The sequence below is a fragment of the Rhinatrema bivittatum genome, chromosome 1, assembly GCF_901001135.1.
Source record: "Rhinatrema bivittatum chromosome 1, aRhiBiv1.1, whole genome shotgun sequence".
NCBI lineage: Eukaryota > Metazoa > Chordata > Amphibia > Gymnophiona > Rhinatrematidae > Rhinatrema > Rhinatrema bivittatum.
In genome coordinates this window covers 809,651,946-809,668,159 of record NC_042615.1, presented here as the reverse complement: position 1 = coordinate 809,668,159, position 16,214 = coordinate 809,651,946, and the positions used below count along the sequence as shown (strand labels likewise).

General features: G+C 47.3%; 1 protein-coding gene across 1 annotated transcript in view; it reads right to left on the bottom strand.

Annotated features, from left to right (window-relative positions):
* Window positions 1–16,214, bottom strand: part of DNAI1 (dynein axonemal intermediate chain 1) — a 730,814-nt gene that overhangs the window by 696,601 nt on the left and 17,999 nt on the right. Inside the window, exon 2 of the mRNA XM_029581328.1 lies at window positions 7,675–7,743. Coding sequence (XP_029437188.1) covers window positions 7,675–7,743 — 69 coding nt within the window. The remainder of the gene's footprint in view (window positions 1–7,674; window positions 7,744–16,214) is intronic.

The following is a 16,214-nucleotide window of genomic DNA, read 5'->3' as shown; positions in this document are numbered from 1 at the left end:
CTGCTGGGTCTATGGCCTTGGCAAACTGTTGTGGACGTGGACCCTTGGGCCGACTAGAGTGTATGGAGGGCCCACTGAAGGAAGGCCTGCAGTGGTACTCGTAGCCGGGAGGTGGATCAGCATCAGGAGACCTGACAGGACCTTCACCTATACCAGCCCTCATTCCCCGCAGGTTGAGCCCTTGAGTGCCGGGGCTGGCAGGACTTAGGAGAAGGTCTCCTGGCGAAGAGGAGAGCATAGTCCAAGACGAGGAGAGCATAGTCCAAGACGAGGCATGCTGAAGGCTTGGAAAGTCAGTGATGGTCCAAGAGTCAAGGCAGGCAGCGGAGGTGCAAGACGAGGAAGCAGGCCAGAGGTCAGGGCAGGCGGAAGACAGACAAAGCCAGAGAGCAAGCCAAGGGTCAGGACAGGCAGAAGACAGACAATACCAAGAACCAGGTCGAAGTCAAACTGAAGAAGCAAGCCAGCAGGAAGTGGAACACGGGAGCAGGAAAGCGCAGGCAGGAAGGCAGGAACAGAGTCAGGAACAAGCAGGATTAGTAACTAGAAGCTCGAGGAGTCGACCTGTTGCCAAGGCAAGGTAAGGAGGTCTGATGCAGCCTATATATAAGCCTCTAGTGATGACGTGGATTTTGGGGCCAGGCCGAGGTTTCCCGCCACGGCCCCTTTAAATCCAAGGCAGATGCGCACGCTTGCGCCTAGGGGGCAGAGTCACCCAAAGTTGCCGGCGGCATCTCCCTTGTGGGGAGAATGCCGCAAGGAGGGCCCGACGCGGCCTGGGCCAGGACGGAGCAGCCCGCAATGAAGGAGGTAAGCCCGACGGTAAGGGGGGGGCCTGCCTGCGGCCGAGATTCCCAACAAGTTGGTCACATGGTGTTGCGTTCATGCCTGTTCTTGCCCTCGCTTCACCCTCTCTACCTTTGTGGCGACTCCCTTCAGGTCTGACGGACAGATGCTGCCATGGCTTCTCCTCGCCGCTTCTCCCTGGAATCCCCGGGCTGGCCTGACGCTGCGGATCCGCTATGTTCCTGATGACATAAGGGCTCACGCGCGCCTCAGAGTTTGTACCAGAAGAGCGCGAATCGGGGGCGATCCCCCGTGGTGACGTCATCCACTTCCAACTTAAAAGGTCTTTGCTTGCAACTACGAATCGAGTTAGCAAGGGGAAATCTTTCTCCGCTGCTCTGCCTCCACAAACTTACCAAGGGGTACCTGCTCCTCGGGGGCCCCACTCTCTCTTCTTGATTTCAGATTGCTAAGACGGGATCCGATACTCGCTCCTCGAGGGCCTACGTCCCTGAATGCTCAGAAGACTCCTTATTGCCTGGAAGCGATCGCAGGCGTGAACACTGTGAGTTCTATTACAGATAGGAATCGGTACTTGCTCCACGAAGGCCTATGTTCCTAATCTCTGAAGACTCCCTTCTGTCTAAGACGTTATCGCAGATACGGAGATCGTGCGTTATTATTGCAGATAGGAACCGGTACTCATTCCACAAGGGCCCATGTTCCTAAAACCTTTCATAGACTCTCTTCTATCTCAGAAACTATCGCATACCTATATTTGGTGCATTGCTATTTCGCACTGCAGATAGGAACCAGTACTCGCTTCACGAGGGCCCATTTTCCTAAAACCCTTCACAGACTCTCTTCTATCTCAGAAGCTATCGCATACATATATCCTGTGAATTACTATTACAGAATGCAGATAGGAACCGGTACTCGCTCCACGAGGGCCTATGTTCCTAAACCCTCCAAAGACTCTCTTCTATTCCATATGCCATCTCATACACAGATATTATGAGTTCTTATTCCAGACTGCATATAGAAACCAGTACCCGCCTACGGCTCCTGTTCCTGAATACACTGAAGACTCTCTGTTGTATAGAAGCCATTACAGATATCTACAATTGTGAGTGTACCATCTACTACTGGTTATGTATCCAGTATACCCTGTCTACTCACTACCTATAGTCTCTCTCTACAGCTCAACAACCCAGAGATCGCAGTTCCAATATCTGAGGGACTTCAGCCCTGCCGGGCACAGCTCACTACTGTCACCTCTGGTGGTTCTACTTCCTGTCTAATAAAGAACTATCTGTGTTTGTCTCCATACTCCAGCCTAGCCGGTGGTCCCTCTCAGGATCTCCACTTGAGGGCGCTGTCATCTGCCATCGGCCCAAGGATTCACCAATTTCCATTAAATGCTTATTCCTTACACTACTAAAGCGGTATCTTTCCCAGAGTGGCAGCTCCCACAGACTGCCATTTTGTGGGAGCCAACCCACTACAGATTATTAACCCCACCTACGGAGTATTACAACTTGCTAGCTCCTCCCCTCGGGGAAGCAGCATTGAACACATTGCTAACTCCTCCCTTCTTGAGGAGTAGATCTATAACAGATTGCTAACTCTGCCCTCCTGGCGGGCGGATTGATAACAAATCGCCAGCTCCTCCCCTCTGCGGGAGCTGATCGATAACACATAGGGGAGCTGAGACCCAAGTGGGGGGTATGTCCAGCATACCTTTCAACTTATAATGCATTTTTACAGACATCACATAACACAATCTCAGTATGTCGCACAACACATGTCATTGACTTTACTCCCACACTGACTCCGGTTGAAGCTCTCTGTGTAGAGAACTTTATTATAATCCTCTTACTATCACAAACTGCCAGATCTCCAAGAGCAAGAACTGAAACTCATTATCTTTTCTAATCTCTAAAATTCATTAGTAGATCTTCTGAAAGGAGAATAAAGTAGTTGATCTCCACCAACCCTTCCTCATACCATTACCTCTGGGGTGCAACTTCAAAAAACCTGTGAAAGGAAGTTTGTTTCCCCCTCTACTTTGCCTACCCTTACAGGAGATCCCAGTCTAGATTACCATTGGAAAATACAAATAGTTAGAAAATGGCAAATATAAGAACATAAGAGCATGCCATACCTGTTCTAGTCCTCTCATGAATTTGTAGACCTCCATCATACCCCCCCCCCCCCCCTTAACCAACTCTTCTCCAAGCTGAACAACTCTAACCTCTTTAGCCTATCCTTATGGAGTTCTCTTCCATTCCCTTTATCATTTTTGGTCTCCTTTCTCTGTACTTTTTCTAGTGCAACTATATTTATTTATTTGTTTGTTTATTTTTTATACCTATATTCAACAAAAGTCATCACATGTATATTTTTTTTGATGGCCAGAATTGTACGCAGTATTCAAGGTGCGGTCTCACCATGGAGCGATACAGATGCATTATGACATTTTCTGTTTTATTCACCATTCCCTTCCTAATAATTCCTAACATTCTGTTTGCTTTTTTGACTGCTGCAGTACACTGAGCCGATGATTTTAAAGTATTATCCACTATGATGCCTGGATCTTTTTCCTGGGTGGTAACTCCTAACATGAAACCTATCATCGTGTAACTACAGCAAGTGTTATTTTTCCCCTATATGCATCACCTTACACTTGTCCACATTAAATTTCATCTGTCATTTGGACGTCCAGTCTTCCAATCTTGCAAGGTCCACCCGCAATTTACTCTCTTCCCTATAGTCCCCAAAGAGGGCATCTATCTTTCCCACTGATTCCTTCCTTGGGGACCATGCCTTCCTATGGAGACCAGGCTAGCAGTAGAGGGGTATTTCAAAATGATGGACCCAATTTCAAAGTAGTGTATTTCAAAATCGGGTCCATCTTTTTGAAACACCCTGTATATTGCCCCTCTGGGTAATGGCTTACACCGTGGGCACACTAGCAAGCTTGTAGCTCATGTGCATATCGCAGTTTTTCTGCTGTCTTCAGATTACCGCAGTACCTCTACAACTCCAGCGGTAACTGAGAGTCATACTATCAGGGGCGGATTGGCCTGTCGGGGGATCGGGCATCCCCCGGTGGGCCGGTCGCTCCAGTCACGTGGTCTGCTGTGCGCGGCCGTGATGGAGCCGCGCTCGGCAGACCACGTGATGTGTCCTGGGCCGGCCTGGGCAGCGAATCCCCGGGCCTGTCCTTCCTCGGGAATCCGCCGCTGCATACTATTCCCACTCCTTACTACAAGTTAAGGTCCCTGACCTGTTACAGACAATGACAGGGACTTAGACTTACAGATATGAGTTTGATCGAACATGTTCATGTTAAAATCTTACACATAATACAGGAAGTATGGGAAAAGTTTACCCACCAACTTCAAGCCTTTCTGTTCCTAAAAAAAAGAAAGTCTCTACCTTTGTCGAACATACCCAGAAAGATTTCCAGCATGCTTATGAAGAATGGTGGAATAATCTCTGGGGAGACCTGCTTCCAATTGGCTTTGGCTCCACATTGTAATTCTATGCTAACTAGTGTTGTTTCCTATAGTTTGGCTATTAGTTATAGTCCATGCTTTCAGCTCTTTATCCAGCTGGCTACGAAAACTAATACCAGTACTACAGGTGTCATTCAAACTGACTGCCTCCTTTTATATACCCCAATGACTCCTATCGTTTCCCTGACCCCCATTAAGATGCACAAGCCACTAGGCAAGCAGTACATCTTGTCCTGTTACAGGAACAAAGCAATGCTGTTCGTTATAATGCATCGTTTTATCTATATAAATAAAAATGTTAAATAGTTTGTACGTCGTTGCTAATCTCGCCAACCGCTTAACCGAATGCGTTCAAATTTGCACACAACATTCACTTCCCATACAGGAAGGATCTTATACACTTACATTACATATAGGTCACACCTGTGACAGGTAATACAAGTTTAAAAATTGCTTACACAAAACAGCGACATCTGGTGGCTGTCAGCGCAAGTGCAACCTCTTACACCTTTCACCACACTCACACACCACCCCCCCAGCCCCACACAGGGCTATTGTCTTTCATTCACACTCCCTCATAACACACAGAAATCCACACTCATCACACCACACACCCCCACCCACACGCCTGCCAATGTCACTTACTTCACCCACCCTCCCAAAACACACCAAAACACGAATTCCTGGCTGCTACATTGGGAAGCCACGCATTTCACACACCCTCCGAATTTAAATTAAAGTACCCTCTTCCACCCACCCACGCACTGCACTCTGATCACACACTACACCTGATACAAGTCCGTGCTTCTCCGCCGGCACCACAGGAACGGTCCGGAACACATCGCATTCAGTAGGGCCGTCGGATGCCAACAACCAAAATGGCGCCGGCGGACCTTGCCCTTACTATGCTATACGGCGACAACAATGACGTCGGTACACCATGTGACATAGTAAGGGCAAGAGCCCATCGGCGCCATATCCTCAGCGGACATTTGCCCTTACTAGGTCAGGAATCCTGACGCACATCTTTCACCGGTGAAGTTTTGCGACATGGCAGCCGGCGGAACAAACCCTAGCACACACCCTCGCCACCGGCTGGCAGTTTACACAGGTAGCCGGGGAGGAGCACGGTGAGGGACCGTTCTTATTTTCCGCTGCGCGTTTTTCACAGGGGGGGGGCCACTGATTCTCCACATCTCCCGAGAGGGGGGCTGTAGCGTGGGTTGCTCTATTTCGCCGGGTTGGGGGGGGGGGGGGGCCAGGAAGGCGTGCTTGCATATTTAAACTATTCTTTGCTGGTGCTGTTCATTTGGGGTAAAAAAAAAAACCAAAAAACACAAACTGTAACCTTTACTGCTCTGTTCTGTTTTTTCAACTTAACCAGGCTCAGCTACTGCACCAATTGCTTTCAAATTTGGACTCAACCTTGCTTTCACTTTCGGCAAGGTTCTTCTCTATCTAGATTACATAGATGTCACACGGTTACAGAAAAAACATGTTTTTACATGGGTGTGTGGAAAACAGCGACATCTGTTGGACAGACATGCAACACACGCTATTCTACCTTGGGAAATGAAGCTGCTGTACTGCGCATGCGCGGGCGGGAGCGCACGTCAGGCACAACGGGACCAACATGGTGCTGGGAGGGGCAGCAGCGGCGGACCGGCAGCAATATCGGGTGAGGTGGTGTCGGCCGGCCGAAATTCGACACCTGGGAGGAGCTGCGGTGGCGATCTGGTACGGCTCACGTGCACGACAGGGAGGGATCCTCGCTGACCTCGCGCCTTCGGGAGCGGGCCACGCAGAACCGCACAAGAGAGAGAGGGACGGGGGGGGGGGGGGGGGGGAGCAGCTGGGAGGGCATTGCAAGCCGGAGGGGATCAGAATCAGGGAAGGAGATTGAGAGAGGGTGCGGTGTCACTAACAAAAGGGTAGGGAGTAGGCGGGGAGAGGTGACAGTGAGGGGAGGGTGAATGAAGGGGGCAGTGAGTGTCAGTGGAGAGACCCAGAGGGGAGAGGTGAGTGTGAGGGGTGAGAGTTGGAGTGGAGACAGGGGAGTGAAGGGGGGTTAGTGACCAAAGGGGGAGGGGTGAGTGTGAGGGGAGAGAGTTGGAGTGGGGATAGGGGAAGGAAGGGGGGGTGAGTGACCAAGGGGGAGGAGGATGAGTGACTGAGGTAAATGAGCAAGGGGAAGGGGGAGGGAGGGTAAAGAACCTGACTCTGCCACTGCAACGCGTGGCCGGGCACAGCTACCGTAGTGTATTAATAAAAGGGAGGCATGTTGGGATAAGATAATATAGGACAATCGTAAATAATATGAATTACACACATAGCCATATATAGCTTACTTATTAACTATGATTAGCAGACAGCTTAGCCACTTTGCTGATCATTATAAAGATTGCTTGCACTATGGAAAAACACACATGTTACAAAACAAGCTGCACATGCAGAAAACAGGCAAATATTGGCCAATTAGTGGATGCTTCTGCACATAACAAGTACTGAAATAGCTGTCAGTTGTAAGTTTATCCTATTCACTGGTTCCTTGTTTAATTTCTAACATGAGCTCTCTTGTTTACAAGAAGCTCTTACAATCCCCAACAAGTCTACTGAGACACCCAGCCCAGCCTATACCTTAAAACTACAACAACCATCCTTTAACACCTTTCATTATCATTGTTTAATCTGTTCTATCACCAAGGTTTATTGCCATATGTTTCATGTTTTTCCCTCCAAAGTTGAAGTTAATGTTACAACTTATAACATTTGATTTCACAGTTACAATGTGAATGTTTCAATGTATAAATGTTACAATGTATAAATTAATGTTTCAATGTATAAATAGTACGACCCCCCAGTCATACTATTACGCTGTTATAATGTGAATCGATGTGATGTACGCCAACGAATGTCGGTATATAAAAGCAAATAAAGAAAGAAAGAAAGAACTTTGGAAATGTGTTACTTCTCGTAGTCTACCATACCCGATTGATGATCAGTGTGGAAGAAACAATTTCAAACCGTTTTAGCGTACTAATCAAATCTCATTTCCTCTTGGGAACAGATTCATAAACACATTACCCATGCCTCACATATTCAAGCAGTATAACTGTATGTATGGAAAATAAAATTAGAAAGGCGAATACCATTCTTTGGTGTTCTATAGTTTAGTGAGATATCTGGAATAACATCTGGTATTATTACTACCTGACAGTGTAATTCCCTTCAGTTTTTCATGGATAATGTGCCAAGAAAATCATTTCATAAATAGAAAGCATTTTTGTCTGTGTGTGAATGTGGGATTAATAAACCTCCTTCTTGCTCAAAAGTCGAGCGTTCCAAAGAAATAATATAGTCCCCTTACCTTTTTCCTTGGTGCACCTTTGAGATATTTCACAAGGCTTTGTTTAGCTGTTGGTCCTTGAGAAAAGCTCTAAAAAGAAACAGTATACAGAGTGATTTGACAGAGTTACCATTCTTTCCATTTACATCTAAAGTAAGTAGATAAACCTCATAGGGTGCCGCTTGGCATCAGTCCTGTTGCAGATCTTATTGTCATCTGCAAAAAGACACATCTTCCCCTCCACAATAAAGATGTTGATTTGATTCGGCCCCCAATTTTAGCCAGCCGGTTGGCATTAGGCTGACCTGGTCATTTTTTGTTAAGCAAGGCAGGCAACTAACAGGACATTTATACAATTATCAGCAATCCGCTGACCAACTACTTCCCCATCAACAATCTGCCATTCCCTTCTCCTACCCTGAGCACCAACAGTACCTTCCCCTATTGCCCATCATGTGCCTTCAGTTCCTCCTCTTCCCCTTACACTTCTAGTCCCTCCAGTCCCTCCTTACCACTAACCTTCAGTGACGTTAAGTCCCTGCGCCCAGCCAATCATTGTCAGGCCTGGATTTACCAATAGGCACACTAGGCGGGGGGGGGGGGGGGGGGAAGCAGGCCAACTGAAGATTTGCTGCTACTCAGCTGTGCTGAATCTCACTTAGCAGAGAATAGCCCTCTGTTTTCTGCTCCATGCCCCTTCTCCTCTCTGGGACTGATGCAATATCACGCGCATAAAAACATCCGTCCAAACTGGGCGCCCTTTTCTTCAACTCACTCACATCCACCTCTCCTGGGCATGTAATGCAATACTCTAATGAGCTGCCATGCTAAAAAGGTCACGCCAGGGCCAAATTGTGCGCCCCTAGCGCTCAAAAGCATCGGGCACCCAGGAGACGTGACTCTGCGTGGGTTAAGAAAACGGATGCTGAATACAAGCATCCATTTTATCCCGACACAGATCACTTACTGGCATAATATACACAAACAACATACATGACCTGGAGCATGTTTGTTGTGTGTGTATATTACATACCCAAGAAAAACATTTTTTTTTCCATCAAGCCTTTCATTTTTTAAATAATTTTTAGTCATCGCTAGGAGTAGATCTTAGTATTGTGATGATACTAAGTAGGAGGAAGCACAGAAAAGCAGTATTTTTTGTTTTTTTAGTTGAGCCCTTGATGCACAGCAAAACTTTACGCCAGCTCCAGGGCTGACATTAAATTCGCCATGTTAAAAAGTGCGCGTTGGGTACACAGCGCTTTTTTGCATCGGGGGGTTAATGGCGAATAGCCTCATCTACGTGGCTTTTATATGTGAGGAGCGCTATTAGCTACGAGTTTGTTTGGACTCGCGTTTTGGACGCACTGATACCCTTATGGCTTCGGGTGCTAGTCTAGCGCTTCCAAAATGCACGTCCAACCGCGGGTTAACCTGTGCGCTAAGCTGGCAGCACTTTATTGTATCGGCCTGTCTGTGCGGAGAACTGGAGGGGGTGGGTAATGCTGAAAGGGACAGAGCAGAGAAACTGCTCTGGTCTCTATTCCAGCATCTCCCTTTCTGTTCAGAGCAAGGAACAGGAGGAGAGAGGTAAGGGAGCAAAGAAAAGCCACGCAGCTCCCCTAATCCAGCTCTTCTCCTCTTGTCATTCAGGGACATGAAAGGGGAGGGGTGGGGTGGGTTGAGTTTAGAGTAGATAGAGAAGGCTGTGCCTTAGGCCTTATGCTTTGTTGCCCCTTGTCCGGGAGAGGGAGGAGGAGATGTTGGCATTGACAGTGCGGTAAAAACCCTAAATCCGTCACTACTCAATGTAGTTGCTGTTCCAAAGCAGCAGCGCAGGGGTCACCTGGCATTACGGCCCTGCTTCAACACAGAGAAAGAGTAAGCAGCAGAAAGGGACAGGTGAAGGCCTGCGGAGGGGGTGAGGTGAAGGTCGTTTCTTTTGTTATGGCAACCTTAGCCCTGTGGTGCTCTGCTGGTCACGCTCCTCTTTTTGAGATAAACTCCATTTATCATCATCATCTATCACCTACCTTCAAACAAAAGGCTTCTAACCAATTTTACCACCTTAAAACTCAATCTCAGCCAACACAGCTTGTTTGGGAGTATTTTTTTTTTTTTTTAATGAACACAGAATTGAAGGCCTTACAGATATAAAACTCTGGCTTAAATGAAGGAACAAGGCAGGCCTCCTCACGCTCAAATTGGAGATACAAGATTTCGGCAGTCTGACCCTGATGTAGCAAGTCGGCACAACATATCATGTTGGGTCTCCTGCTGTGTAATGAAAAGCTTCCCACCTGCATGAAGTGAAAGAGGAGTGAAAAAAACCCCGCCTATTTGTATAAGCTCAAGAACCTCATTGTGAAGAAGTAAAGGGAGGTGCTTTTCCTTTTTTATTTTACCTGCAATTTAAAATTTCTTTTTAAAAAAAAAATGCATATGGGCTAGCGCAGAAATGCAAACTCCAGTCCTCGAGTGCAACAAACAGGCCAGGATTTCAGGATATCCACAATGAATATGCATGAGATAGATTTGCATACAATGGAGGCAGAGCATGCAAATCTTTCTTATGCATATTCATTGTAGATATTGTGAAACGCTGGCCTGTTTGTTGCACTCGAGGACTAGAGTTCGCCATCCTTGGATTAGCAGAACCAAAAATTATACGTGTTATTTAGCACTAACAAGTTGAGTTTACAAAGGTATACGGGTGGTATGAAGGTCCTTGCAAAGATGATTCAAGAAGCTCAATGCTATGGGTAATTAGTTTATTGACTTCATGTGTGAAAATAAATTAAGCAAATTTGCTTACCATAAACGGTGTTTTCCGTAGATAGCAGGATGAATTAGCCATACTATTTGGGTGATGTCACCGAGGCGCTATCGCAGACCTTCTATTCTCTGAATCAGAGTTTTGATTCTGCTGCGCGCCTGCATGGCACTTCCTAATGAAACGTGCATCGGTCTCTTCAATTAGTAATAAAGCTAGAAGGCAGTGCTCTAATTAGATAAAGGAAAGACAGAGAAACATGTCCAGGAAAGAGGGAGGGTACGCATGGCTAATTCATCCTGCTATCTACCGGGGAAACACTGTTTATAGTAAACAAGCTTGCTTTTTTCCATGGATAAGCAGGCTGAATTAGCCCTACTATTTGGGAGTCCCAAACTTAAGGGGAAAAGAAAATATAAGGTATGGAACAGAGGCGAGCGACTTCATTGTTCTTGCTATATTATCAAAATTAATTTTTTTTTTTAACCTTAATCCCCCGTGGACATGGTTTTCTGGTTAAGCACACTTGATAATACTGCTTGTCCCAAACTGCTATCTAAAGCTGTTAGCTGGTCTAAGTAGTAATGTGAGGTAAAGGTGTCCTCTATGGGTACATTTTGTAGATGTGCAATGGAGGGTGCTATGGCTCACAGTTGATGAGCACAAACTGTACTCAATAAGGGCACTTGTGCTGAACTGTGACAGACCTGAATGCAATTTGTGATCCAGTTGGTTATTGTTCTTTTGGAGATTGCTACTCCTAACGAGTTAGGGCTGAAAGAGACGAATAATTGCAAGGATTGCAGATGAGGCTAGGTCCTCTGTTTATAGTAAGCCAAAGCTTGTTTGCAATCCAAGGAATGGAGTACAGATTCCCTTTTATTCTTGTGTGGTTTGGGAAAGATGGAAGTGAAATGTCCTGATAGATGTGAAAGACTGAAACCACCTTAGGTAGGAATTTGGGATGAGTCCTGAGTACTACCTTGTCGTGACAAAAACTGCAAGAAGGGAGAGAAGTGAACTAAGGCTTGTAGCTCACTCATTCTTTGGGCTGAGGTGATCGCTATGAGAAAAATCACTTTCCAAGTGAGATACTTTAAACGTACGGTCTGCAAGGGTTCGAAAGGAGACTTCATTAGAGGTCATAAGACCATGTTCAAATCCCAGAGCACCAGAGGTTTGTGGATTGGAGGATGGAAATTAAAGAGTCCTCTCATGAAACGAGAAATTAAGGGATGAGAAGCCACTTAAGAGTCCTTGTCGATCTCATGATAAGCGGCTATAGCACTTAGGTGGACTCTGACTGATGATGTTGCTAAGCCCGACTGAGAAAGATGTAGTAGGTAATTGAGGATATCTTTGGATGCCAAAGAGATGGGGCTAATGTTTCAAAATCAGCACCACTCAGCATATCTCCTCCATTTAAAGGAATAGTTACGTCTGGTCGATGGTTTTCTCACTGAAAGAGTTAAGCCTTGTAAGATCTCGCATTCAACATCCAGACCGTCAGGTGGAGGGAGGAGTGTAGAGGATGCAGAAGGGAACCCTCTTCCTGGGTCAAGAGATCTGGGTCTTGACCGAGATCTATCGAATCACTTTTGGAGTATTGCACCAGACAAGCAAATCAGGGTTGACTTGGCCATGCAGAAGTTATAAGAATCATGCAAGATTTGTCCTGTATCATCTTTTGAATTGTTCGTGAGATATGGGGAATTGGAGGAAACTCATAAAGGAGACTTTGCATCCATGGCAATAGGAAGGCATCTTGTGTCCTTCTGTATGGGCTTAGATGAACGGAGCAGAACTGAGATACTTTTCGATTTTGGCGAAGAGATCTATCCAAAGTCAACCCCACCACCAGAAGATCTAGTTTGCTGTAGACAGGTTGAGTGACCATTCGTGAGGATGAAATACTCTGCTGAGTGTATTCGCTATCCCCAGTAAGTATGTGGCTCTCAAGGTGATCTTGTTGTTGAGGGCCCATTCCCAAATCCAAACTGCCTCCCTGCAAAGGAGCCAGGATCCTGATCCACCCTGCTTGCTCACATAAAACATGGCTACTTGATTGTCTGTATGAATCATGACAGCATGACCTCGTAGCAGATGTGTGAAGGCCATTATCACATATTTCATGACTCTGATGAGTGTAGGATATTGTAGTCTTCAAGGAAGTCAGTGAGTTGCTTGTTGACAACCTTTTCAAGGATTTTGGAGATGAAAGGAAGGTTGGATATAGGTCAGTAGTTTGCTAGGTCAGTGGGTCGAGGGAGAGTTTTTTGAGGAGGGGCTTGACAACAGCAAGTTTAAGAGAGTCTGGGACTTTACCAAAAGCAAGGGAGCAATTAACTATGTCAGCTAAGGGTTTTGCAATGGCAGTGGGGATGGAGAGGAGGGTTTTCGAGGGGATTGTGTCTGAAATGTGTGTAGCAGGTTTCATTTTTTTCAGGATGGATTCAATCTCCAAGGATGATGTAAGGTCGAGAGAGCCAAAATTGACTCCGTTGTTATTTGGGTACAGAGAGGTTGGGGAAGGATTGGTGGGGAAGCGAAGGAGAATATTGGTGATTTTGTTCTGGAAGTACTTAGCTAGTACTTCGCATTTATCTTTGGCGTTTTCTTCGTGGGAGATGGGAGGGGTGGTCTTTGTGAGATCCGCAACATATGAGAAAAGGGCATTTGAATTGAATTGATAATCATGAATTTTAGCTGAGTAGAAATCTCGTTTGGCTTGGAGAGTGGCTTGATGGTAGGTGTGCAGTGTATGTTTTTAAGCTGTTTTGTGTGAGGGGGAGGGTTTTCTACGCCAGATGCGTTCTTTAACTTTGAGGTCCTGTTTTATCTTTTTTAGTTCACTGGTGTACCAGTTTTCTATCTGTTCGTGACAGGGGTATTTCTTTATGGACTATAGGGCAGATTTCATCGGCTATAGTAGTGGTGATGGTGTTCCATGAGTGTAGGGCAGCATCTGGATTGGTAAGGTCAAGGTTCTTGGCTACTTTATTAAACGCTAGAGCAAGGTCCTCTGAAGGACAAGATTTGCCGAAGGAGATTGTCTTACTACGTGTTAGTGAATCTGGCAAGGGGGTATTTGTGGTAAGGTGGGCATTAATGAGGAAGTGTCGGACCAGGGGATGGGGGTAACTACAGGGGTGTTGGGTGCTGTAATGAATGAGTTAACAAAGAGAAGGTCGAGGGTGTGACCTGCTTTATGAGTAGGTACAGAGATAAGCTGTCTGAAGCCCAAGGCCTTGAGGGTGTCAAGGAGGATTTCGCATGCAGGTGTGACAGGATGGACATCAACATGGAGATTGAAATCTCCGAGTATAACTGCAGGGGTGTCTGGTTTAAGATTGTCTGCAAGATATTCGATGATAGAGGAAGGGTCATGTTCGAGAAGGCCTGGGGGGGCATAAATGAGGCAGACTTGCAGAGAGTTAGATTTAAAAAGCCCAGTTTCTAATCTAGGGGGGGTGAGAGGTTTGGAGTTTGAGGTTGAGGGATTTTCTGACAGCCAAGAGTAAATCACCACCTTTTTTTTTTAGGTCTCAGGATGGAGAAGATGTCGTAGGTCTGTAGGGGGAGCTGGTTAACCGTGATTTGGCTCAGTCCATCTGAATCATTATCCATGAAAACCTTCTCAGGAACGGGTATCTCCTCAACATCCTCTTCAGTAAATACCAAAGCAAAGAAATTGTTTAATCTTTCTGCAATGGCCTTATCTTCTCTAAGTGCCCCTTTAACCCCTCGACCATCTAATGTCCTATAGTTTGCTCCATTATCAGAAGTAAAAGCAAGTTTGCGTACCATGAACTGTGTTTTCCTTAGATAAAAGGATGAATTAGCCATGATCTATGGGTGTCATCATCCAGTCCAGCAACTTGCTTGGCACTTCCCGCTCCTCAGGGCACTGCCTATGTCTCCACATCAGCAACTTGCTCCATTCTTCCCTGCACCCCGGGGTAGGGTCTACGTCGCTACATCAGTAACCTGTTCCACGCCTCCCCGCTCCTTGGGGCAGCGTCTACATCTCTACTTGAGTGACTTTGCTCCTGCTTCCCCGCTTTTCGGGGCAGTCTCCATTACTACTGCTAAATCTGACTGCAATTCCCCACTCCTCGGGGCAGCTTAAGTCACTGCTGCTAGGACTGACTGTGCTTCCCCACTCCTCGAGGCAGCCCCTACGTCATCATACCAGAGAATCTCTGTTACTAGGCTATACTACTGTTGTGTCTCCTACTACTGCTGACCATGCCTCCCGACGGTGAGGACTGTGGGGTTCCTCCCCTCAGGCTGTAACAACACTCACCTCGGGCCAAGGGTCCACTAAAACCCACGAATCCTAACAGGCCCTTTCACACATGAGCTCTCTTAGCGATGGTAATGGCCTGCAATGCGGGGTACACCCAATAGGCACTTGGCAGGTAGGAAGTGATCCGCAGGGTGGAGTACTCACAAAGAGTAAGTTGGTTCCAGGAAGCTCTGGGGAACGGAGCAGGTGGAGTTCCAGGCATCAGGCCCTCTGAGGAGCGGATAGCCAGGACAAGAGAGAGGCCCCCGAGGAACGGGAACCTGAATTGTCCACATCAGAACTGGAATCTGGAACGCAGGGTCCTCAGGAAGCAAGGCGGAAATAGCAAGGATGAGACTCTTTGCCAAATCATCTTTGGAGAGGGCCAGCAGGTTTAAATATCCTGATGTCATTGGGAGGGGAAGCCCCCGAGGTTTCTGCCACGATGTGGATAAGATTGGCCTGTGTGCGCACGCTCTCACCTAGAGGGACCTGATGGCAGTCGGCAGCATCCGTGCCGACCTGGGAGGCCTGGAAGCAGTAGGCAGGTTGAAGGTAGCTAGTGGAGGCTGCCAATCTACCCCATGGAGTCAGGGAAATGAAGAAAGAAGTGAGCAGAAGTGTTTGCAGCCGTCTGCAACCGACGGGCGTAACATGATGCCTGAAGAGTAGCAGCGCAGGGGTACTGCCTGGGACTCGGCGATCTGGTGGCAAGACCTTCTGTAGCGGCAGCATAGAGGGCTTCCCCGAGGAGAGGGGCTCCGAGGCCCAGTCTGAAGGTGTACGTCACTGAGCCAACTCCCGGAGAGAGAAAGCACTGTAGCAAAAGTCCTCCAGGAGAAGTACCGTGGGAATTCCCAGGATCCGCGGGCACTGCTGTTGGAACTCACAAATAGGCTGGCGCTGAGCCTGGCCCCGAGGAGCGGGAAGCACTGGGAGAGAGTCCAGATAGATTGCGCTGAGCCAGGACCCGCAGAACGAGAAGTGCTGAGAGAGAGAGTCCTGATAGGTTGTACTGAGCCGAGGAGAAGGTATGGCACCAATAGGAACCATGGAACTCGTTGCCAAGTCGGTTAGTGAAGGCTATAGGAGGGGCTTAAATATCCCGGGTCTGTGATGTCATCAGGCGGGAAACGAACCCGGAGTTCCCGCCAAGGTCCCTTTAAAAGTAGAGCATGTAGCGTGCGCGCCTAGAGAGGACCAGGATCGGAGTGCTGGTTGGCGGCGTCCCAGCCACCACGTGAAGAGCAGGGAACCAGGAGAAATGCAGCGGTGATGACTGGCCACCACTTCAAGAGCACCGGAGGTGAAGGGCCAGGTCAGACATGCGGTGGGTTGGGCCTGCCGCGGACGGCCATGGATGGTGGTTATAACAATTGCACATTGCTCTGAATTCTAACAGGTTGATTTGTAAATGTCTTTCCTGAGCAGTCACAGTTTATAATGGCCAGTTTGGGCACCCCAGACCACAGTGGAGGCATATGTGCCTAGTATGACATG